This window comes from Astyanax mexicanus, chromosome 14 (assembly GCF_023375975.1).
Source record: "Astyanax mexicanus isolate ESR-SI-001 chromosome 14, AstMex3_surface, whole genome shotgun sequence".
Classification (NCBI taxonomy): Eukaryota; Metazoa; Chordata; class Actinopteri; order Characiformes; family Acestrorhamphidae; genus Astyanax; species Astyanax mexicanus.
Window position 1 is genome coordinate 41,771,314 of NC_064421.1, and position 23,756 is coordinate 41,795,069.

Below are 23,756 nucleotides of genomic sequence, written 5' to 3' on the forward strand. Positions count from 1 at the left end.
GCGTGGCTTCACCAGAACTCCCCTCACTACCAGCACAACTACAGGACCACCAGCAGCTCCTGCAGCCCAGCTCAGCCGCGGCGGGCCCGTTACACCCGGGGTAAAGGGGGAGATCTGTCGGTACCAGCGGACTGAAAATGAACCGGAAGCTCCGCGGATTAGCCTGTGCGCTCCCTGCCGCCTGGAGAGCTGCCAGCCCGGCCTGAGCCGCCGCTCCGCACCGCTGACTGAACCGCACAGAGAGGCTGTTGCTGCTGGCGGAGGAGGAGAAGGACAGCACTGAAAGAGAGCCCGGGAGCGGCTCCGCTGCTTACGGTTTTATATATGTATTGAATAAATTATTCTATATTTTAAACGCTGGGGAAAATATGGAGGTCGGGTTTTTATAGCTAGGTGAGGCGGATTAGCGAGCTGGAGTCGTCCTCTCACCTGCGGAGTGTTTATATACTGACTGACTGAGAGAAGAAAAAATAAAGGACTATATGATGACGTTTCAAAAGACGTTTAAAACGTTTAACACGTAAGTATTGCAGTTTAATTTAATTTAATAGTAATCTGCTATAAAACGACAACAAGCGCTACTTTGTTATATTATAACCGATAAACCTGCAGTTTTTAATCGATTCGTTCGTCGTGATGATGAATGGCAGCAGCAGCAGGGTAGGGTGGCACTATAACGATAAAGGCTCAAGCCTCGTCAGATTTTTAACGTTTTCAGGGTTAAAATAAACGATTTTGTGAAGTAAATTCAAATCAAAGTCAGCTTTAAACGATTTCTGACTAGAGTAATGTATTCTAATTTGTAAGGGTGTGCCTGTTTCAGTGTTAAGGTCCTTGGTTTTCACATTAAATTGACTTTTATATCTATAGCTCTGTACAGTTTGTGGATCTTGAGAGCCCGGTGGAATATCTCACAGATAAACATGAAAAAATGGGGTCATCCCCTGCCCCAATGATGTGATAAATAATAAATGGAAATATAATTCGGATTTAAAGAGTTTCTGAGATACAGCGCCCCCTCTCAGACTTCTTCTGCATTCTTCTGCATTAGGATACCCCTGTGATCTAATAACTGCAGAATATGCGTCTGATTGTTCTATTTCTTAGTTTTTTCCCTCCAAAATATCTAATAAGTTAAGTAAATATTATATTAAATATTATAATAAGTGTTTTCAGGTGGGTATGGGCTATGAGTGGGTTTGTACAGTACCTGTCAAAAGTTTTCTTTTTATGATTTTTTTTTTTTTTTTGTAAATTGTAAATTTAATATTGATTACTATAATAAAGCTATACAGGAGTATGTGAAATTACTGTATTTTGTAAACAAAAAGTGTTAAGCAAACCAGAATATGTTTTATACTTTAGAGTAGTACCTGTCACAATAATTACATTATTGTCTCATCTATTGTGTTTGTGTACAGCTCTGGAAAGAAAATAAGAGACCACTTAAAAATGATGAGTTTCTTTGATTGTACCAAATTAAAACTTCTGGATTATAATCAAGAGGAAGATGGATCACAAGCCATCAAACCAAGTTAAACTGCTTGAATTTCTGCACCAGGAGTGGCATACACTTTTCCAAAAGCAGTGTGTAAGACTGGTGGAGGAGAACATGCCAATATGCATAAAAACTGTGATTAAAAACTAACATTATTCCACCAAATATTGATTTCTGAACTCTTAAAACTTAATGAATATGAACTTGTTTTATTTGCATCATTTGAGGTCTGAAAGCTCTGCATCTTTTTGTTATTTCAATCCTTTTTTCATTTTCTGTAAATAAATGCTACACTAAAAAATAAACACTGTTGTAAGATATTTATAGGTAATATTAGTTTGCTTTAACATTCAGATCTTTGGACATTTTGTCTTGATTAAGATTTTAAAGACTGTTGGAACCTCCTCAGAAACACTCCTCTGTATTTACAAAAATAAATTAATTAATAATTTATGGCATCAGGCAGATTATTAGATTTGATTGTACTTAAATTTAAATGTATTTACTTAACTCTACAGAAAGAGCATTTTAAAATAATAATAGCTAATCTATTTTTCAACTTTCTTTTTGATGCAGATCTGGAAGAAGACACTCTGCAGTTTGAGGATAAACACAGTGGCAGTGGGAGCACAAGTGATGCGAGGCTAAAACAAAGGAACTTCTTCTTCTCACGCCAGAAATGAAGCCCTCTGGTGGGGCTGGAAAGCAATCAAAAGAGCCAGACTGCTTTGCTGAGCAGTCTGATTAGGATACATCAAGCAATCCTGGCTATGAATGAATTCCAGCTGGATTTAAACAATTATTGGACATCAATCAGCCTTGAAACCCACTTGGGGCCTGAGCTTGTGTCAGCAAAGTTGCTGAATTCTGACAAGTTGGATCGTTCGTTTTTCCATTTTTGCCTCTGAAAGTGCAATCCGTGATTGAGGAAGGATGAACAGCTCACTGCGGGACAGAAACACCTTCACTGTAAAGGCAGATGTAATTTTTCACGCCGCCAGCCACGACGGCACTGAACAGTCCATCATTAACGAAGGCGGTGACGATGTTATTGCAAGGCCTGGTAAAACTCTTATTTCAGACACGGTGCTGCAGGATGGTCAGGCTCTGTGCCAGCAGACGTCCTGGGATACTGTGGAATCTGGGAGTACGGCAGAAACTGGCAGCTTGGGTCAGCAGAGCATAGGGGCTGGAGAGTACCTGCATGATTGCGGCTCCAGTGACAGCGGGTTTCAGGACCACATACAGACGGTGGGTGGCTCTAAAACAGAAGTGCTGGACCTTAGCGTCAAGCAGAGTGAGTGTTTTAATAAGAACGGAATAAAGGATGATTCAAATGGGGCCAGACCTGAGCTTCCCCCTTCGCTTAGCTTGGGGAGTCAGGATGACTTCAGCAATGCCCCCCCTGTGTCACAGGACTCAAGATCTTTGGAACAAGCACTGGGTAACTTGTTAAGTTCATCGCAGGGAGCAGGTACCAGCCATTATAGGCTATATGGACAGTCTGCACCAGCACAGGATGTAACACACAGTGGCAATGGACTAAGAAATGACGTGTCAGTCAGAGAAGATCCTGACTTAGTCATTGAAGTGGGTGGACAGAAGATCCAAGCACATAAGTCTGTGTTAGCTGAAAAAAGTGATTATTTTAAGGCCAGGCTTTCCCGGGACATTCTGAAGGTGAAAGGAGTGAGCTATAAGACTCTGTCAGTGTTGATAGATTACGTCTACACTTCCAAAATGCATGTAAATAAGGACAATGTTGTGGATGTCATCACCGGTGCGAAAATCTTGCAGATCCCCTGTGCGGTTCAAGCTGCCATTGACACAATGTCTTCGCAAGTCACGACAGAGAACTGCTACGAAATTCTGACCATCGCCAAAAAGCAAAGATTAAGCGAACTGAAGGAGACGGCGTATCGCTTCATGAGCGACAACTTCCTGCAGGTCCTGCGAGATCCTGCTGTTTATGGGCGTCTCACAGGATCTGAGAGGGACCTCGTCCTCAAGAACCGCATGGAAGGACGCAACTGCCTGATGGCAGCGGAGATCAATGACGTTTTTGACCGTGTTGGCAGCAGGCCACCCAGCAGGAATAACAGCCGACCCCAGAGCCCGCTGTCCACTGCTTCATTTGAGGACAACCACATGATCTACTACTATAATGAAAGCACAAAGGACTGGCGCACTCTGACCATCATGCCTGAGGATATCAACACAAAGGGCTGCGGCATCTGCAGCATGTACAACTATCTGTTTGTTGCAGGTGGAATTCGAGGGTATGGAGAAAAAGGCAAGGCTTCTGACAAGGTCTTCTGCTACAACCCCATCACGGACCGTTGGAGCGAGGTACGGCCCATGAACCAAGCGCGGTCCCAGCTGAAGCTGGTCTCCATGGACGGATACCTGTATGCCATTGGCGGAGAATGTCTCTTCACAGTGGAGAAATATGACCCTCGCATGGACCGTTGGTCCAATGTTGCTCCTTTGCCTAAAGGAGCTTTTGCTGTTGCCCACGAAGCAACCACATGCAATGGAGAGTTGTACGTCTCAGGGGGTTCTCTGTTCTACCGTCTTCTGAAGTATGACCCCAAACGAGACGAGTGGCAGGAGTGCCCGTACAACAACAGCCGGAAGAAGTCCACAGACATGGTGGCGCTAAAAAGCTTCATCTACAGGTTTGACGTCAACCGTGAGCAAGGGGTCAACGTGTTCAAGTACAACACCATCGTCAAGATGTGGCACGACTGCGCCTCCCACCAACAAGGGAGCCCTTTGCCGTTCAGGTGCGCCGTCGTTGGCAACTGCATCTACTGTGTCAACAAGACCCAGACCCTCCAGTTTATCGTGGAGGAAGAGGGTGCTCGATTCGCGGAGGAACCTCTGAAAGCTCCCATGGAGTCCAAAGGAGTTCTGTTCCCGTTTGTCCTGAGCTTGCCCAACAGAGGTGACCGAAACGTGTGATAAGGTGTGATGTTCTCTCTCTTTCATGTGACTCATTAGGGAAGAACTGGAGAGGAAAATGTGAAGAAGCATGATCCGTGATTACAAAAGCTTTATTATTCGTGAAGTTTGTCATGCCCAGTTAAACTGCGTTAAACTGCGTTAAACTGCTCGAAATAGGAATGTTTCTCTTTGCATGGTGGATGGATGTGCCCGTGGGAAGCCTTAAACGAACTGCCCTTCTGTTTGTTTCAGCATTGTGGGATAGCAACGAAGCATATATCGATGCATTTTTGCCAATGCATTTAACATTCTCCATTTGTTCCATTGTTTTGTGCACTTTTGTTTCGTACTTTTTTTTTTTTTTAATGTATTTTTGGATGGTTTAACAGAAGATTTCCCGGCTGCAAAAAATACCTTGTCATATGATGACCACCAAGAGCACAATGATAAAGCTAGGATTGCCCCTTTGCTTAGCCACAGATCCTATGCAAGTAAAATATTGTCTAAAAAAATGAAATTTATTATCAGAGTAGTAGAGAACAAGTAATAATTTAATATTATGAAAATAGTAAATAAAGCACAGATAGTAGGACAGAAAACTAAAATGTTTAAATGTTTAAATAATGTTGGACCTTTGAGCAAATGCCTGTGAATCACTTGAAGCGAAGCCATTGAACTAGGCACTGTTGAGAGGAGAAAAGCCGCCAGCGCTGTACATCTGTACGCTGTTTAAGAGCACAACGCACTTAAATCTTGTTCTCTTTCACTGGCAGCATGCAGTAAAGATACAGACCTCACTCTCTGGGAACGTTTGAATGTATGCAGATACTGCAAAATTATATTTGAATTATATTTGAATTATCTTTTATTAGCTACAAACAAGGGCTGGATAAACAGTGATTTTTGAACAAAAGAGCAAAAAATCTAAACCTTCATCTAGCATAACCTAGCCTACCATAGATATACCCATCGAGTGAGCTGGTCCGGAGAACCTTTGTGAGGTCAGATAAAAAAAAAGAAAGAAGGCAAAAGAGTAAGGGCTTGTTTGTACCTTGTAGTGAACAAATAATAACATAATTGAAGCATTGCCAAAGACAAGAAGGCTGATGGTGTGGGGACAGCACAGGCTGCTTTGAGGCTGATTAAAGAGGGTGGCAGACATTTCATTCCATCTGAAGCACTTTCACAAAGCTTTGCTGAATTGAGATTCCAAACGGAGTTTAAAAATGACTCACATTGTACATATAAAAACAGAATTGTAAAATGGATGTTGTTAGGACCTGTTAAATGAGTAACTCTAGGAATTAGTGGTGGGCGATATGGCCCTAAAACGTTATTATTGCATATAATACGATATGGCACGTCCCTGCTAAAAATAAACATTCATGTAGGGACCTATAATATTTTTACAATTAAGATATAAAAAACAGATAGAATAATATTTCTGACATAGTCAAACAATCATGCCACAAAAATCCCTGAACATTTTAAACAAGAAAAATATAAATAATAGGAAATTGATTTTTTAAATTTCATTGGGCTATTTATATGGAAACTGTGGACTAATGCTGATATCTGATATTTCTGCAGATTGCAATACATAAACATTTATTATATAGAGGTTTTATCTGGATTACAAATACAGAATACAGAAGAAATGTAATAACTTTAGTGCAGCATCACCTAAACATTCTGCTCCTCCATCCATCCATTCATTTATCTTCTGGTCTGCTTCTACCTAGAGTAATTAGCTAAATAACGGGCAGCCGGTCACAAAAGATAAGATAATCCTTAATACATCCCACAGTGGGTAAATGTACATTCCGTGAATACAGCATTAGATATTACTTTAAAATATAGATCAAATGCTAACATTATGCCGATAAGCATATTCAAAGCTGTGCATCATTGTCCATCCCTGTTGATCACATGGAATTGTACCGAATAGTGTCTGAGTGTCTGGACTGTGGGGAACTCCTTATCAAATTACTGGACTGGATGTTGTATAATCCAATGTTTGCAGTATTAATGGATTTGTTCAATCTGGACTCGCAATAAGATGCTAGGGATTGTTGGAAGATAAATGATCTATGTGTTTGTGTGTGTGTGTGTGTGTGAGTGTGTGCGAGTGTGTGCTGCTACCATCCAAATAACTGAGCAAAGTCTTTTCATTCCCAATCTGCTGTTGGGTTCAGTGAAGTGTACAAAGGACAAAAACTGGAACAAAGTCTGCATAATAATATAAGCAGCTTTATTACCCTAATTAAGCCCTTATTCTGATATACATCCCTGTCACACAGAAAATCCTTGTATCTTCAAAAAGGCAACTTTACAAAAAAAGGAAACCCCTTTCTCAACTTTTAGAGGAAGTCAATGTTAAAAGATTATATTGGAGCATTTCTATCGGTTCATTCATCATGAAACTTTGACACAATGTAAAGAACAACTCCATGATTCACACTGTCAAAAAGATTTTTTTTCCACTATGGGGATGTTTTACAGCTTTGAGAAGAAAATGAGACAGCCTACAACATTATTGTTTGGTCGGTTCCATATTGCACCATATTAAAATGATGTAAACAGTTATTGGAGAGTGGGGTTTGGTGTATAAACCAATCAGCATAGTTAAAATAAAATCAGACATTAGAATACTTTATATGGCACACAACAAAATTAATATCATTACTGTTCCTTCTTTCTGAGGACAGGAACTGGTATTGTGTACCATGACTTTTGCCATGTCTTATGGAAGCCAAGGAACTCTGTGGAATATGATGCTGGATTATGCCTTCAGCTCCAATCCCATAATTTACATAATTTATTGCCTCAAAGTGAGCATGCTGGCCAGTATCAGCCTCACTTACAAGATAACACCTCACAATTTATACAGGTGTGGGTGTTCCGGAGCTGTCTTCTGAGAAAACACCTCATGATCGAGTTACATACTTATCTACCTACATACTTAGCTATGTTTGTAGATAAGGGCTGCACGATATTGAAAAAAAAAAATAATTGCAATGTTATTTTTTGATAATATATATTGCGATATTAAACCGCACAGGACCCGTGACAGAACCACCCCCACCCACGCGCGTCTCGCGTCAGAGATCCGGATCGACCCATAGCTTCAGTAGCCTATCACTTACTCAGATACAGAGAAAACATTTGTGTATCTACTTCTTATTTCAATTATTGAACATTGCAACATGACGTGTTTGATTTAATTGCCTTAAGTGACATGGTGATGAAGATGCTTAAATGATATATCGTGCAGCCCTAATGTAGATAAGCCTTTCAATTGGTTCATTCATTTTTAGCTACTATCCAAAATATATTATATCAAATAGAAACAAAATGCTTCACATGTATCGGAGGAGGCATGTGCTAGTCTTCACCCTCCTGGTGTAAGGCACATTACTACATATGGTTTGTCCTAAATGAGCTACATCAACCCCCTCTCCACTCTAAATGACTTCACACTTCACATCTCGAACACAAATCTACAAAAAAGGCTTCAGTTCTGACTTAAATTTTAAGCTTAAGCACAGATTCAGGGTTTGCCTTCTAGTTGACTCTTTACATCGTGATTCTAAGAGCACAAAGTCTCTGAATGGATTCCTGAAGCAAAGCACAAATGTCTAAATCTAATTTGTCCTCCTGTGCAGCTACGATTCTGAACCTTCTGTTGTTTTTTTTTTGTTTTTGATTTATTCAATATGGATGCATTTGTTTCATGAACACAGTGAAGTGGAATCTGCAGTTCTGAGGTGGATTTGTGCTTGACGTGATTGGATGTTCTTGACAAAGGAATCGTGTCGCTGCTGTTTGGAGGACATGTTTTGATGACATTGACCGTTTGGATGTGAATAGGCTGCTTTAGGGTGGTATGCTGTTGTTCGGGGGGGCTTTATTGTATGGCCAGGATGGATCGGGATGGCTCGCCAGGTTCAGCTGGTCCACGGCTCAGAGCTTTCGAACTGCCGTTATTTCAGTTTAACAGTCTAACACAAGCGTCCGTCTCTGTGCTGAAATAAAACTGTATTTTCTGTTTGCTGGTCATTGAAACCCAGTTCTCTTAGTGTTATTATTCAGTATGTTTCTGTGTGTGTGTATTTGTGTGTGTGTGGACATTCGTCAGATTCTGATCATTTCTGTGTGGGCAGCTGGACTGGCAAAATGTTCAGAACACCAGCTGTGGGTTTGCGATCAACACAAACACATTCATTCTTACAAACTTTAACACAAGCCAGAGATGCTCTCAGATTATTTAAAACCAAATTTTCTGCTCCTCTGGGTCAGAGGATCTGTTTAAAATGTTTATGTAATTGATTCTTTAATTATGGTGACTTTGTTTTTTTTTTTAGTTCAATTAAGGTGACTTTGTTTCTTTTTACTGAGCATCATATTTGTAAAACTTCAGACTACACAAAAATCATATTTTTCAGCTTAATCCCTTTAGTCAAATTGAGCTTTATGGTCATTTAGACTACAGCAAGGAGTGCGTAGGTAAACTGATTGCAAACAAGACTGAATTTCTCACGGCTTTAATATCCAGGCCCATTCCTGCCATCAAAAAAAAGGAAGCACATGTTTATATTATTATTAAGTAAACTGTTATCTCATTGTTTCAATAAGTCATTATTTTGAGATTTTTGTAATTTGAGATTATTTGAGATTTTTGTAATACTAAGTTGTTATTTTGAGATACGCGTAGACTTCACAGAGACAGATGCAGGTGAGATAAAGACGCAAAATGGATACTATTATTGAGGACTACTTCAGACAAAGATTCACAAATCATTAAATATTGATGCTTTTAGAGGAATCACCTCCGGAGCCTTCGGACATTGGAGAGAATAATCTAAAAGCAACTTGCTATCTTAAAATGATGAAATAGTGTCTCAAAATATTAATAATATCTCAAAATAAGGACTTAGTATCTCAAAATATTAAGATAGTATCTCAAACTAATGACTTATTTTCTCAAAATAATGAGATAAATGAGAAAAATGTGCTGGATATTTTTTAGGTGGTAGGAATGGGCTTCCATAGGAATGGTCTTCTATACAAATTCAACAAAATAATATACAGGAAAAAAGAAAAAAAATTGCACATTATATATTTTTATACTATAAGATGCACCTAAAATCCTTTAATTTTCCCAAAATTCAGTGTGTTAAAGCCAATTTGCTGAAGTACAGCATTATACAGGAGTTTCAGTTTAGTTTTCCAGTACCGAGACTGGAGCAGTATTAGCATTAGCCGCTAACCACGCTAAGTGCTAGCTCTTTAGCCATTCAGAGGTGAGTATATCGAACTGTAGATTGCTGCTAACCCCGGTTAGCATTGCTGGAGAACCTTCTAACCGTGCGTACGTTCTAACAGTGAGTATATCGGACTGTTGTCTGCGTGTTTACCATGATAAAACAAACTATGTGGGACAAACCGATAGTTAATATCGCCCTGGCTTTCTCAGGGTTCCTCAGTGTAGCCCTGTCAGGCAGCATTACTAGCGCTAAGTGCTGCTAACCGAGACTAGCGCTGCTGCTAACCGCGCTGTTGAAAATATTGGAAATCTAAGTTTAACGTACTATAAATAAACAAAAGCACTTTACTCACCCAAATAAACAGTTTTCCGGAGAGAAATCTGTAGATTTTAAGAAATACAATATTTTTTTACTGAGGCTTACTATTGTTTTGGCAATAGGATAAAACTATTAGTTTTATCACCAGTATTGTAAACCTTTTTAGATCATTGGCTAAAAGTGCTGTGTTTCAGAATGCTGGGGGTATACTGGGTGGGCTATGCGACACAAATTGTCACTCATTTTAATGTTTCACTAAACTCCAAATTCATTTCACAGCAGATTTCTCCTCATTACAGCTTCTCTGATATAACAGGGGAATATGAAGTGGGCAGGCTCTCCATAAACCAGCTCTGGTAGACTCCTTACATCCTCAAGCCCAGTGCGACACCTAGTGGACAGGTTACTTTGGAAATGCACAGAGCACTGAGCCACTTAACAACACATCACGTGTACAAAGAAACAATAATCTACGTTTAATCTAAAGCTTTTTTTTTATTAAAGGCATGAAAACAATTGAGGGACACATATGGAATAACAAACAGAAAAAAAAGCATTTGTCCTCCACAATCTCCTGACCTTACCCTGATGAACTGAGATGGTGATTTGGGATGAGCTGGAGCTTTACAGCGTGAAGGAAAAACAGCAACTATTGTTCAGCACCTCCAGAAACTCCTTCAAGATGCTAAGAAAACTATTCCAGGTGACTCTCCCTCATGACGACACAGATTAAAATACCAAGTGTGTGCAGATCTTTCCTCAAAAATAAATGTGCTGCTTAGAAGAATCTAAAGTGTAAAGTCCTTTTGTTTGCTAAATACTTCTAAATAATACTAAAGAATCATATGCTTCTATGAGCCTTTGGATGACTCCATAGAACTACCCTGGCACCACCCCTCACCTGTCAAGCCCCACCCACTAGATCAGTTAAAGAAACGCCATTTCATTATGCTGGTTAAAAATCTCAGGCAGTACACAGTGGGATTAGCCAACAAACTTCTTCTGAGGTAGGGATCTGTACCTACTGTCTGTGAAAAGTCAGTGGATGAAGGAGATGTAATTACTTTCAAATAATGAGTTTTGTGCTTTTACAACACTTCTACTCCACACTTTTGTGTGATTACCGCTCAGCGGATTCACAATCGTGGCCACTAGACAACTAATTTGCATAAAAGTGACAGAGCCCTTAAACAGCTCATTTTGAAATTTACTGAAACTGAACTTTTGAGAACAAAGCAAGTATGATCTCTTTATGTAAGACTCTGTATGTGTAAAGAATAATGTTTTGTTTAGACCATATATCTACTCTAACCTAAAAAAAAAAAAAGGTAATATATGTCCCGACACTCCAACACATTACCACAGAGGATACTGATGTTCTTTATAAAATGTTTATTAGATATTTACAGAACAGTCATACAAAAGAAATTAATCTACATAACAGGTGAGCCACACACACATTACACACACACAACAATCACACATACTCCCCGCAGTCTGATATGATGACTTTCTGTTTGGGTTTGCCGTCTTTTGTTCCCTGAGCCTGCAGAAGAAAAAAAGCAAAACAGTACTTAAAGTAACAGCCCGTTACTTTTTACCTCAACTTTTCGTTGAGAATATGCACTTACACTGAAAACGCTAAAGAGAAGACACAGTTTGTAGTTGACATCCCTATATTCCCAGTAGTTCTTGTATCAGTGCCATTAGCAGCACCCACCAGACCATTTATTATAGTGGTTTGTTCTTTCCAAACTCAGAAACACTTTGAATTAGAAATAATTTTATGGAGTGCTGCTTTATTTAAAGCTGAAGTAAAACACAGAACCACTAACAGTCCAAACCCATAGTGACTACAGGAAATTTTAATGTGAGTTTATGAACTTTTTTTATAACAAAATCATCAAGATGTAAGAAAAAAATATGTCATTAATTATATAAAAAAAAATATTATTATTAGTAGTAATGTTATTAAATTATATATATTTTTTAAAGAATATATTTTTTTATAAGTTTGTTCTAGTCTTTTTTCTTCCCCTCTAGCCTACCTTTTTGTTTGTCTGTTATGCTACTAACCTTATTGTCTATGAATAGCTAGCATTACTCATCTTCCCCTCTAGATTGTGACCACAGTTATTAGAAATCTGTAACAGCTTTTTGGTGGTTAACTAAAAAAAAAAAGGGAATGATTTGTTAAACACACCTCCATGGCCCGCACTACATCCATGCCCTCCATCAGTTCTCCAAACACCACATGCTTCCCATCCAGCCAGTCTGTTTTATCACAGGTGATGAAGAACTGTGAGCCATTAGTGTTCGTCCCAGAGTTAGCCATCGACAGCTGACCTACAAACATACAAACAACCAGACATTTATAAAGTACTACAAGAGACCCAGACTTGAGGGAAAAGTACAGGTGCTCTGTCAAAAAAGTGTCTTGAGTAGAAGTTGGAAGTGTTCTTTAAGCATCATATTTAAGTAGAAGTACTAAAGTTTTCAATATTTTTTGTACTTTAAGTAGTTTATTATAAAATGTAGTGCTATAGTATTGAAAGTAAAAGTACAGTACTATAGAATATCAGTAGACGTTTAAGCTCCAGGACTCATCTGTACAAATACAGTATTTTAGAACTTAAGTACAATACTGAAGTAGTTCTACTTCATTATTATACATCTCTAAATATAACATGTAGGTTTCCTGCAGGTCTTGGCAGGCGTGCAAATCTGCACATGAATTGCTCGATCCTTAAACATGCTACTGTAATTATATGAAACAGATTCCTGCAGTAGGAGGCATCAGTATTCTCAAAGCTCAGAAGAATCACTCTGGCTGCTTTAAGCTGGTTCCTCACCTGGGCCAGTATGTTTTAGCACAAAATTCTCATCATCAAATTTGCGTCCGTAGATGGACTTGCCGCCGGTGCCGTTGTGGTTGGTGAAGTCTCCTCCCTGGCACATGAACTGGGGGATGACCCTGTGGAAGCTGCTGCCTTTAAACCCAAAGCCCTTCTCGTGGGTACACAGACACCGGAAGTTCTCTGCAGTTCAACAGAGAAACAGTCACTGATCAGAAACCAGAGGTATTTAAACAGGTGGGAACAGTGGAATTGCATCATCAAACATTAAACCATCAGCAACTTCTTAGCCGGCAAAATATAAAAGAGGGAGGAAATATTCTCCTTAAGGTTCAGATGTGTAGTTCAGCTTCAGCTGTACTATAATTAACTCTTTCAGAGTCTTTCCAGTGATGGAAAAATATGAGAATGCTAATTTCGGTCTCTGATGCACAGAAAAGGAGACTCTAATATTCCACCATAAAATCTATATAGCAAATAAATCCAAATGAACTAAAATGTCTAATAGTTTTTTTTTTATTTCCACTGCATTGGAAGCATGTGTTCTATTTTACTAACCATCCCTTAACAGTAAAATGAAGGATTAAAAAAAATTCTAAATCACATTAAAATGAGTAAAATCAGTAAAAATTTGCTGTTACTTTGCCTCAATGGAAAAACTACTGTTTTTCCAGTGCAGTGGGCGGTGCCAAGCTACCGTTTTGCTGTTTTATAAACTTCTTGATTGGCTGATTCAAGGTCTATTCTGATGGAAAACAGCTCTCATTTAAAATAAAAAAATGCATGATGTCTATTGTAATGGATGCAGGGTCTGAAAGGGTTAAGAAATTAAATGAAGTTAAGCAAAAGAAATGTTTAAATAAAAGCCAAAGATAGTTTTAAAAAATGCTGTTTTATTGGTGTTGTAATAACATCAATTAGCATATATAAAATGTGTGCGTGTGTGTGTGTGTGTGCATGCGTGTGTGTGTGTTCTGACCTGCAGTCATGGGCACCACGTCCGCTCGCAGCAGGAAGCGCAGTCTGCCTGCAGGTTTGTTGCCAATTTTTATGTCCATGTAGACCTGCGGGTTCGCCCTGCCCTTCTTAGCTGGCGGCTCTCCCTGAACACACAGAGCCATGCACAAACTGAGTGAGTAAAGTGAGTAGTGAGTGAGTAGTGAACAAAGTTTGTTTCCATTCTTATTTTTTCCTTTTTACCTCCTGTGTGGCTGTATTGCTCTCTTGTGCTGCTGACTCCGCCTCCTCCGACTCTTCTGTGGTCTTCCCTGAGAACTTCTTCAGCCAATCGTCATCAGACCACACTGAGGTAGAAACAGTAAAACACATACAAAAATTTGAATGAATGTTTTCAACCATAAGAGAAATCTGACTACGTAAAGGATTTAAAAACAAATAACACATGAACAACTGACTGATGTTCATTACAGGGAGCTATTAATTCTGAACCAGTTATTATTAATTATTCATTTGCTCCTCAGCCAAAATGTATTTGAACTGTACACTTTAAAGATACTAATATCTTAGCAAAAAGTTAGGAATGCAATTAATTTGGATTATTAAAAAAAAAAAACGATCACTTAACAGCACTAATTTAAATTTATATCATGAAGCTAAAATCCTGTTTGATTTTCACTCGCAATTAGCAGACAGCAATCAGCATATGCTAATTTTAGTTACCAGCATGCTACCGTCCTAAAGTTTCCCAGAGAGGGATTAGGCCTAGTCTTCGACTACTTAGCATTTTGTGTAGAGATTTTCTATTGAAAGAAAAATACAGTCTATGTCTAGGTTCAATCCCTGTATTAGAAACTAAACCCAAACACAGAGTGTGTACTGACCCGGTCGAGAGGAGCCTTCTTTAATCCTCATGGGTTTGGCAATATTCACTCTGATTGTTCTGCCAAACAGCTCAGACTCATTCTGCAAAACACAAGTAAAAAAAAGTCCTGTTAAAGTAAGTCTTACATACAATAATTATCAACAATCTGATACACTTGTTCAGTACATCATTCTGCCCTTTGTATATCCCAGCACACGTTCTACGGTGGCCGAGAAAGCCCAGCGCAGTGCAAATTGAAAGGCGCTGCAAAAGCACAAAACACATCCATCAATATTACAACACAGGCGCAGCAAATAGAAAAACGCGCTGCAAATACAATCACAACACAACGGAAGTGAGTCACAACACAACGGAATTTTCCCGGGGGACCTTAAAAGATGCTGTACCAGCTGTATACAAAGGACAATAAGTGGCAAACAAGCTTCTGAAAAGTAAGTTATGTTTATTACCTGTGATTACCACGGTTGTGTGCATATTATTAAAAGTTCTGCTTCACAAAACGCCTTGTTTGCCACTTATTGTCCTTTGTACACATAGTGAAGTCCGAGAATTTACTGAAGACGCAGCTTAGCTGGTACAGTATCTTTTAAGGTCCCCCGGGAAAATTCCGTTGTGTTGTGGTTGTATTTGCAGCGCGTTTTTCTATTTGCAGCGCGTTTTTCTATTTGCTGCGCCTGTGTTGTAATTTTAATGGATGTGTTTTGTGCTTTTGCAGCGCTTTTCTATTTGCACTGCGTTGGGCTTTCTCGGCCACTGTACACGTTCAGCCATGATACAACATATGCAGCAGAACAGGGTAATCGTCTTGCTCAAGGGCCCAACACAGGCATGTGTGAACACCATGTATTATCTATTTCTTCAGTGTTGTAACTATTTTATATTAATGTTTTTAATTACATATCTTACTTTTGCAATTAGGTCAATGTACAAGACACTTGTGCTTGATAATTTTTTTTTTTTTTGTGCACATTTTATACATGCACTTTTCTGGGGACATTAATTGAACCCACTCGGTGGAATGGCCCTTAAATTAATCAATCTTAGATTTCCAATAATGTAGTGGATTAAATAGTGTCATTCTTTTTAGACTCTGGGGATGGGGTGGCTGATGTTCAGGCCGCGACTGTAGGATCTGTAGTTTCTCTTGGCTTGTGGGAGCTGCAGCAAAAAATGATGGACAGTTAACTCTGGCTGCTAATTGGCTTAATAAAAAGGTCAAAGGTCAAAAAGCAGTTGTGTGATTGGTTTCAGACAAGAACGATTGACACAAGCTTCGTCATGTGCTTTCGTCACTGGTTCTCCGGCCTACACTAGTGAAATTCTGCCCTCTGGAGTTCAAACATTGCAACTACATGAGGTTGTAATGAATGTAATGCATGCACTTAACCTGGAAACTTTAACTTTTTTACACAAATGAATATATTTACATATATATACACGCACATGCAGCTGATAGCATGTTTCCTCTTTTCAAGCCACACTAGCACTACAGATATTCTTTATTAAAACTTTTGACATTACAATATTCTAGTTTAAAAAGCATCAAAAGTACCCAGAGATCATTTATTACAATACAGTAAAAAAAAATATTTACTCTGCCAGGTGTAAATATCACACTACACTATTATTATTACTGTCTCTTTCCCAAAAATACCAGCAGGTACCAGCATAAAAAAATGTATCATGATTTTATCCATGATTGACTCACAGAATATTGTTGTGATTTTGTATTATTTTATAAGCGATTAGCACAAATAGTACAAATCTATGTGTTTCTAACTCTGATTTTTTTATTCACATTTAAATAACGATCATCAAAAGCTTTGTCTTAAGAAAGGAAAAGTGTGATTGTGATTAATCACAGAATTCTATCGTGATTGACTAATATTTTTTAATCAAATGCAAACTCTAATAATTATTGATTATGAATGCACAATGAGTAACGTTTATTTCTGTTTTTCCATTTTTATATGATCCCACACACACACACACACACACACACACACACACACACACACACACACACACACACACACAATAGGTTTCAGACTGACTCTTACCATGTTATCGATGGCAGCTGCAGCATCCTGAAGGCAAAGCAGTTCAAAAAGGTACAGAAGTTAGATATGAGTCTACAGTAACCCATAAAGCTTTAATGTGGTAAATTTCATACAGGCCAAACATGTTAAAGCAGTACAGCACTGAAACACTAGGTGGCAATACAGTCATAATATTAAACTGGCAGTATTTAATACCCTGATAAAAAAATATGGGAAACATATTTATTATAGTTTTTTTCTTTCCTCAGTACACATACAAGTGAGCACTCACCTCTGCCAACTCAAACTCAATGAAGGCAAATCCACGATGTTTCTCTGCAGAAACAGAGAACAAACAGATTTCACACAACTATTCAGATAAACACTGCCCTAGATTACAGCTGAAAGAGTTATTGCACCTGCCTGCAGTGCTCTCTTACCGGTTTCATAATCTAAAGGGATCTGAATGTCTGTTATGTCACCGAAGGGGATGAACGCTGCATGCAGAACTTTCTCATCCGCTTCCTCTGCCAGGCCACCTGAAAAAAAAACATAAAAAACAATGGTCTTTTTTTTTATTTTATTTTTTAACTAACATAGCAAATAACAAACAGAGCTTAATATGCTTAAAGGAGAACACATAATCTAAGTTTATGAAGCAACAATGTTGGATCCCCACATTTCTATTACTGTAGATTTTAAACAATTGTTTCTTAAATTGGAAATTAAGCAAAAGACACTTTGCTGTCAGATTTGAGGGTCCAGAGCATCCAGACTCAGATGCATCTCTGCAAATCCAATTGGAATTTTAAAAGCTTTGGATACAATGTGCAGTTTTTTTTTCCTGTCCAGATTGGGTTAGTAGTGTCATGAACAAATTAGCCTATAATGTAGATTAAAATATTATGAATAAAGGACTTTAAAAAACATTAAATGAGAAAGTGTGTCCAAATTTTGTGATTGGTACTGTAGTTATTTGTTTATTAATTTTGAGAAATAAACCAGGCGTATGTTAAAAGCATATGTTAAAAAAAAACATATGATTGGTTAAAACTAATAGTAACAACTTAAGTAATTAAGAAATAAATAAATATATATATATATATATATATATATATATATATATATATATATATATATATATATATATATATATACATACACTTAAAACATAATATCATCATTATATATACAAAAACACAGACTAAAATATTGACTATATTACTGTTGTATGAAGTAGCCTGAAACATCTTTAAATGATTTAGAATTGTGTCAATATGCTCATTAAATCACTTCTAGTTTAGTTTTTTTTTGTTGCTGTATATACACTGAGCTAAAGCCTTGGATTCTTTTAGTAAGTTTACTTTAATAAATAAATACATATTTACCACGATAAACGAATAGCATAGGCAAAAGACTAGAATAGCAGCCATCCTTACTGCAGTCATTATAATAAAATAAAACAGCAAAAATACGTATTGTTAATGTAGTAATATATTTATTGATTAATATTCCTCAGTGTATTATTCCAACAACCCTTAAATGATCCTTTAATATGTTAAAAACTTTGATTTCTTTCATCACTAAAGCTAGTTCTGTTGTTAGTGGTTTATATTCAGAGAAAATAGAGTTAATGCTGCTGCAGAAGAAACATTATTGAAGGGTTTTATAAGTCACCGCTTTAAGCTTTGTGTTGTATATGAATTAAATTAGTGTAAAGCTGTAATAAAACTAAAATATGAGATCTTTTTTAGAACTTACCGACATACAGAACACGTTTGGCCGCTGCCATATTTGCTGTAGCCCGCTGCAGTCCTCAGCTTCCGGTTTCAAAATAAAAGTCATCCTTCTGTTTTACTGCCCAGTTCTACTGCCCCCTGCTGCTAGCTCAATTTTTTTTATTAAAGCGAAGTAATTTTCTCTTAATGTCAAAAGTATTTACATTTATTACTCAGATAAAAGTATAAATAATAGTTTTTTTTCTAATTTGTAAAGCACTTTGAATGACCGTTGTGTATGAAAGGTGCTATATAAATAAACTTACCTTGCCTTGCCTTGCCTTGCCTTAAAAATACTTCTGTAGAAATTGAAGAATAAACTGAAGCTTTTTACTCCAGTAGAAGTGTAAAAGTAGTGGTTTTAAATCTACTTATACCTCTTTACAGGCCTTGTTTCGTATACGGGCTACATGTGTAGGTGATACAAAACCCTTATTTTCTGCAGTAAAATAGGTTATTCACATTCTGAAGATTTGAGGGGTTTGTAGACACTTTTGGAGGAAATTAACCCTCCTACTATCCTCAAATTTAGTAACACCCCTTATTCTATGGATCAATATGATCCCAACAATTTAAACCTCCAGAAAATTATTATAATTAAATGTAAATAAACATGTTAGAGACGTTTATTCGCCAGTTACTTTATGTTTACTTGATGAACTATCAGTGGTTCTGGCATTGTTATAATGTTATATTAGTATTATATGAATATTATTAGTACTGTGGTAGATAGAGCCTAAAGTGAAGGGACATTTAGGCTGTGACCGAAATGGCTCCCTACTCCCTCATTAGTGTTGCGCTATGTAGGGAGATACTAATTAGTTCACTAATTAGTGGTAAAACTGGAGTGAATTCGGACACTAACTCATCATTTTCATGCGCCAGCACCGGTCGCATAAACACACACAGGTGAGAGAGGGGTTTAGCCGTGTTTAAAACTCCATAAACACACTGAACTGAGCTCTGAATTAAAGTTAGTGAAGCTCTGAGCTGACCATGAAGTTATTTATCTGTTTGTTATATTTACGCTGTTTAAAAGATGATCCTCACTGAACTACATGAGGAAAACCTTAAAAATAGCAGCGTACACCGGCTCGCACTGTTGCCAGATTGGGTGGTTTCATGCCAAATGTCGAGTTGTATCTGAAATTGTCTAGAGGAAACGCTGTGATTTGACAGGTGAACAAAACTACCAAGTGTTAAGAGTTTGGAAATTTAACTCGGCGGTGTTATAGTTAGATATCTAACCCTGCAGAGACAGAGCTTTTAGTCCTGCTGATGGAAAATTGAAGCTGTGTTTATGTTGGTTATTATATGTGAGTAAGTTATTTTTTTCTTTCATTGCTTGCAAGGTTGTTTTTATGTACTGTTTTTACGTTTTTGTTTCGTGTGTCCAATGATACAAGGCACAAAACACATAATACAAATATGCAGATAAACTCATTTAAATGTCATTTTTGTAATCAGTGATATTTAAGATATTTATGGTATTTTAGTTAAGATCATGTTGGAATAAACCCTGTAATATTGTTAATATGACGAACATCAGCTGTTTGGGTGGTTTTCTCAGTAATTTTGTGGATTTGAAACACGTTTTACCCTGTGAATTGGTTTTATCTGAATCACACTGTAACATTCTGGCAACTCTGGTGGCGTGAAGTTGAAAGCAAATCAAGTATTTATTACAAAATACTGAATTCAGGAGAACCAATACATACAAGACAGTTAACAGCCGTCCCAGTAAAAGTTCTGACCCCCCTCTGATCTGACTCCATGTTTATACCCCAAATGACGTGAAACCTGCTGAGGCGTTGCTAATGATTAGCTCATGTTAATATGCATAATTTCACGTGTTAGTACTCAAGTTTCACATGTCTGGCCGGACCACTAGTGTTTGGCCTTGACTGTGTCCAGCCAGACAGTGTGGCATTGTTTCAGGAATTGGACAGTGCCGCCATCCCCATGTGCGCGTGTCCTCCTCCCGCTTTGATAGGTGAAGGACTTTACACGCACAGAGAGAAAGGCCGCCCTGTTCATCCCGAAGTCTCCTTTGTATCAATTTAGTTCGTACAGAGTGCACCAGTCGATGATTGATGGCCGTTAGTTAGGATCATGCAGTGACCAAAATGCCTTAAAGGTCACCTTCCGTCGTTTTTTCTTTCATTTTAAAATGTCTAGTTGTGGTCTCTAGTATGAATGAATGACATGTGAGCCGTTTTTGTAAAAAAAAAAAGTGCTCAGGTGTCTCTGTATAGCTCTTTTTTAATGGACTGTTTTAGGGGTGTGTCCAAAATGACCGGATTCCAGCTTTGCTCATGAATATTCATACATGCAAACAGCATGCAAATATCTCTCCTCTGATTGGCTAGGAGCACTGCGACGCCCCTCCACCGCTCTGCCGCTCACTGCCTCCCACCTGATGAGCGGTGATGTTGCGTCGCTTCAGCTCCGCCTCTGGGAGTTTCTCGAGCCAAGGTGGGCTGGTCTGTGAGTTTCTGCCTACGTAGGCAGAAAGATAATTCAAAATTCACCCGTTTTTCGGAGGGGGGAGGGGGGATTTCTTTGCTTAGCTCCTGCAGACAATGGGGGCTGCAAAACAGTTTAATGTGCAGGTGTACACATTCAACTCGGAGAGACCTACTGTATTCCACAAAAAACAAGAAAAATCGGATTTTCGCGGAAGGTGAGCTTTAAGCGTGAGCTAAACAAGTCACACAATAGATTTCATATGTTATATGCTAATGTCAGTATCACGTGGTTAGTACGCCATACAATAGATCCTATTTGTTAGTTAAATTCCTTATGTATCATGTGGGTTAGTTTGTCATATAATAGAGTCTGTGTTAGTTACATGCCTGATCAAGCAATGTTTAACTATATGTGTAAAGAATATATATTGTGAGTATTGGTTAATCTTCTATATAAATGTGTATAAAATACAATGTGAGTATTGGTTAATCTAAAAAATACAAGGTTTCACACAATGATTATGTGATTGTAGATGCTAAAGTTAAGTAATCATTATTGAAGGATATTTGTCAACACACCCAAGGTATAATAAACGGTTAACTCTTCATGGTGAATGCACTTTCTTTAAAAAAAAACATGACTGATTCCTTTTGATTTTAGGGGTGCTGGGACTTGTTTTAGGGAGGCTTGATCCCCCTTAAAAAAGGAACAGCAATTCCCCTGGGATCACTCAAAGCTTTGTGTCAGAGAAAAGGACAAACACACATTCAGAAATGCAGATGGAGTCAGTGATGATCAGAGAGAAACAGATCACAGCACAGTAAAGTTGAAATAGTCATCACTTTATTTAGAAGGCCACACCACTCAGGGTTCAGAAGATGAAAGAGGACCAATCAAACCAGTAAACACACAACTCTCAACCGAAGAAAATGATCCGGGTCTGATGGCCTCATAAAAAAAAGGGTGGGTCAGTCCTGTCCACATTCGGGAGCGTCTTCCCTGTACAGAAACAGCTCCGTTTAAATAAATTTAAATAGGCTATCCATCTTTCTTTAAAAATTATTACAGAGTTAAAAATATAAGCCCTGCAACAAAATGTATTTTATTGTTCAAGTATGATTTCCTTTTATTTTTACTGTTTTTTTTTTTTTGTTTTATTATATATATATATGTATATATTAGTATCTGGTTGTGAAATGCACCAGCCAGTGTAGTGTTTTCTTCTCAAGCCTTTGCTGCAGCCTACAGAAAAAGACAGAAATGAGTTAAATTCACATACACAAAGACACACATTACTGTTTTAACCCATTCAGATCTGATTTATGTCCACATAATCACTTTTTTCTTATGTTAAAAAAAAATAAGCCAAGAAACTCACATATGATTAAAGCAAATCAAGATTTTTTTTCCCCAAGATTGCCCATCCCTATCAGTACGTGTATATTTTTAAATTCAGTTAAATTCAATTCAGTTTTATTTCAGAAGTTGTTACAAAGCAGCTTTACATAGAAAAACAGGTCCATGAGCAGCACCACAGAGATCCCAATTATTGTGGTGACAACAGTGGCAAGGAAAAACTCCCTTACATTGAGAGAAAGAATACTACTCATTCATTATGATTTTTTATTCTGAAGGAGGTTAGTTAAACAAATACGACATAATAACTAAGCCATTCTAATGAATAACCATATCAACCATTTTCAGTTTTGAGATATTTTCTTTTAATTTAAACTTTTTTACACTAAAACAAAATCTGCTTTAGTTTAGACTTATATTTCTTAGAAGCAAAATACAGTAGTCTATAATAACAGGTACTTCAACTCTGTTTATTAAATTGAAAATTAAAACATAAGTCATTTCAGTGTTGACACATAAATGCATGTGATTTATTCGAAAACTTATTTTTATGCAAATAATCATTATTATTTCAAGTTTCCAACTCCTAAATCACACTTTTTACAGACACTTTTTACTTTACCTTTTTTATAACAAGAATCGCTGTTTTAAAAGAGTAATCGCTTTTTTTCAAGAGACAAGAATCGCTGTTTTAAAAGAGTAATCGCTTTTTTCAAGAGACAAAGAACCAAGACTCAGTCAGAGGAACTCATCCCCCTCAGATAAAACTCATCATTTATAAAACCCATCAGAACTGTATGTCAATGTAATCATTAAACGACCTCTAAGTCTCTTATCAGAGTAGTCTAGTATTATTTACTATAATTATTATATACTAAATGATAATATTTATTATATTCCATGTCTGTCCTAATAGTTCATCAATTCTATAAAAATGACACAAAACATGCAAGCAATTATTTATAAATAAATAACAAGTTACCTGCACACCTGTGATATCAGTTCCACTAAGGAAAATTGTGGAAGATACTGTATATATTATTTAGTATAAAATCTTAATTATTGCTCGGCTCTTTTGTTTGTAAGATATTATTTTTTATATAGTGAGGGAATATCATTCAATTATTAATTGTACATGAAAAATAACATTAAAAAAGAGTTAGGAGTCAATAAATGAATAAATAACCTATTTTATTGCAGAAAATAAGGGTTTTGTATCACCTGTATACGAAACAAGGCCTGTAAAGAGGTATAAGTAGATTTAAAACCACTACTTTTACACTTTTACTGGAGTAAAAAGCTTCAGTTGATTCGTCAACTTAAACCCTAGTATTTATACTTTTATCTGAGTAATAAATGTGAATAATTTTGAACATTTAGAGAAAAT

The 23,756-nt window shown here is 37.4% G+C and overlaps 4 protein-coding genes across 5 annotated transcripts in view; 1 reads left to right on the plus strand and 3 right to left on the minus strand.

The window, feature by feature from the left end:
• The window catches only part of fam167b (family with sequence similarity 167 member B), a 679,430-nt gene that overhangs the window by 512,856 nt on the left and 142,818 nt on the right, over nt 1–23,756 (minus strand). The window lies entirely within an intron of this gene.
• On the plus strand, nt 11–8,509 carry LOC103023749 (kelch repeat and BTB domain-containing protein 11). Its single transcript, XM_007257573.3, has 2 exons — nt 11–520; nt 2,075–8,509. The coding sequence occupies exon 2, from the start codon at nt 2,432–2,434 to the stop codon at nt 4,460–4,462; it is 2,031 nt and encodes a 676-aa protein (XP_007257635.2). The 5' UTR covers nt 11–520; nt 2,075–2,431; the 3' UTR covers nt 4,463–8,509.
• Nucleotides 11,407–18,631, minus strand: ppie (peptidylprolyl isomerase E (cyclophilin E)). Its single transcript, XM_007257576.4, has 10 exons — nt 18,528–18,631; nt 17,207–17,305; nt 17,059–17,102; nt 16,788–16,814; nt 14,726–14,807; nt 14,085–14,188; nt 13,864–13,987; nt 12,882–13,067; nt 12,233–12,375; nt 11,407–11,575 (listed from the first exon to the last, which is right to left on the minus strand). Exons 1-10 carry the CDS (start codon nt 18,556–18,558, stop codon nt 11,507–11,509), a joined length of 909 nt encoding a protein of 302 aa, XP_007257638.1. The 5' UTR covers nt 18,559–18,631; the 3' UTR covers nt 11,407–11,506.
• The window catches only part of pabpc4 (poly(A) binding protein, cytoplasmic 4 (inducible form)), a 36,643-nt gene continuing 34,721 nt past the window's right edge, over nt 21,835–23,756 (minus strand). For both annotated transcript variants that reach the window (XM_049463562.1, XM_049463561.1), the window contains exon 14: nt 21,835–22,255. The gene's annotated coding sequence lies outside the window, so the exon portion shown is untranslated. The remainder of the gene's footprint in view (nt 22,256–23,756) is intronic.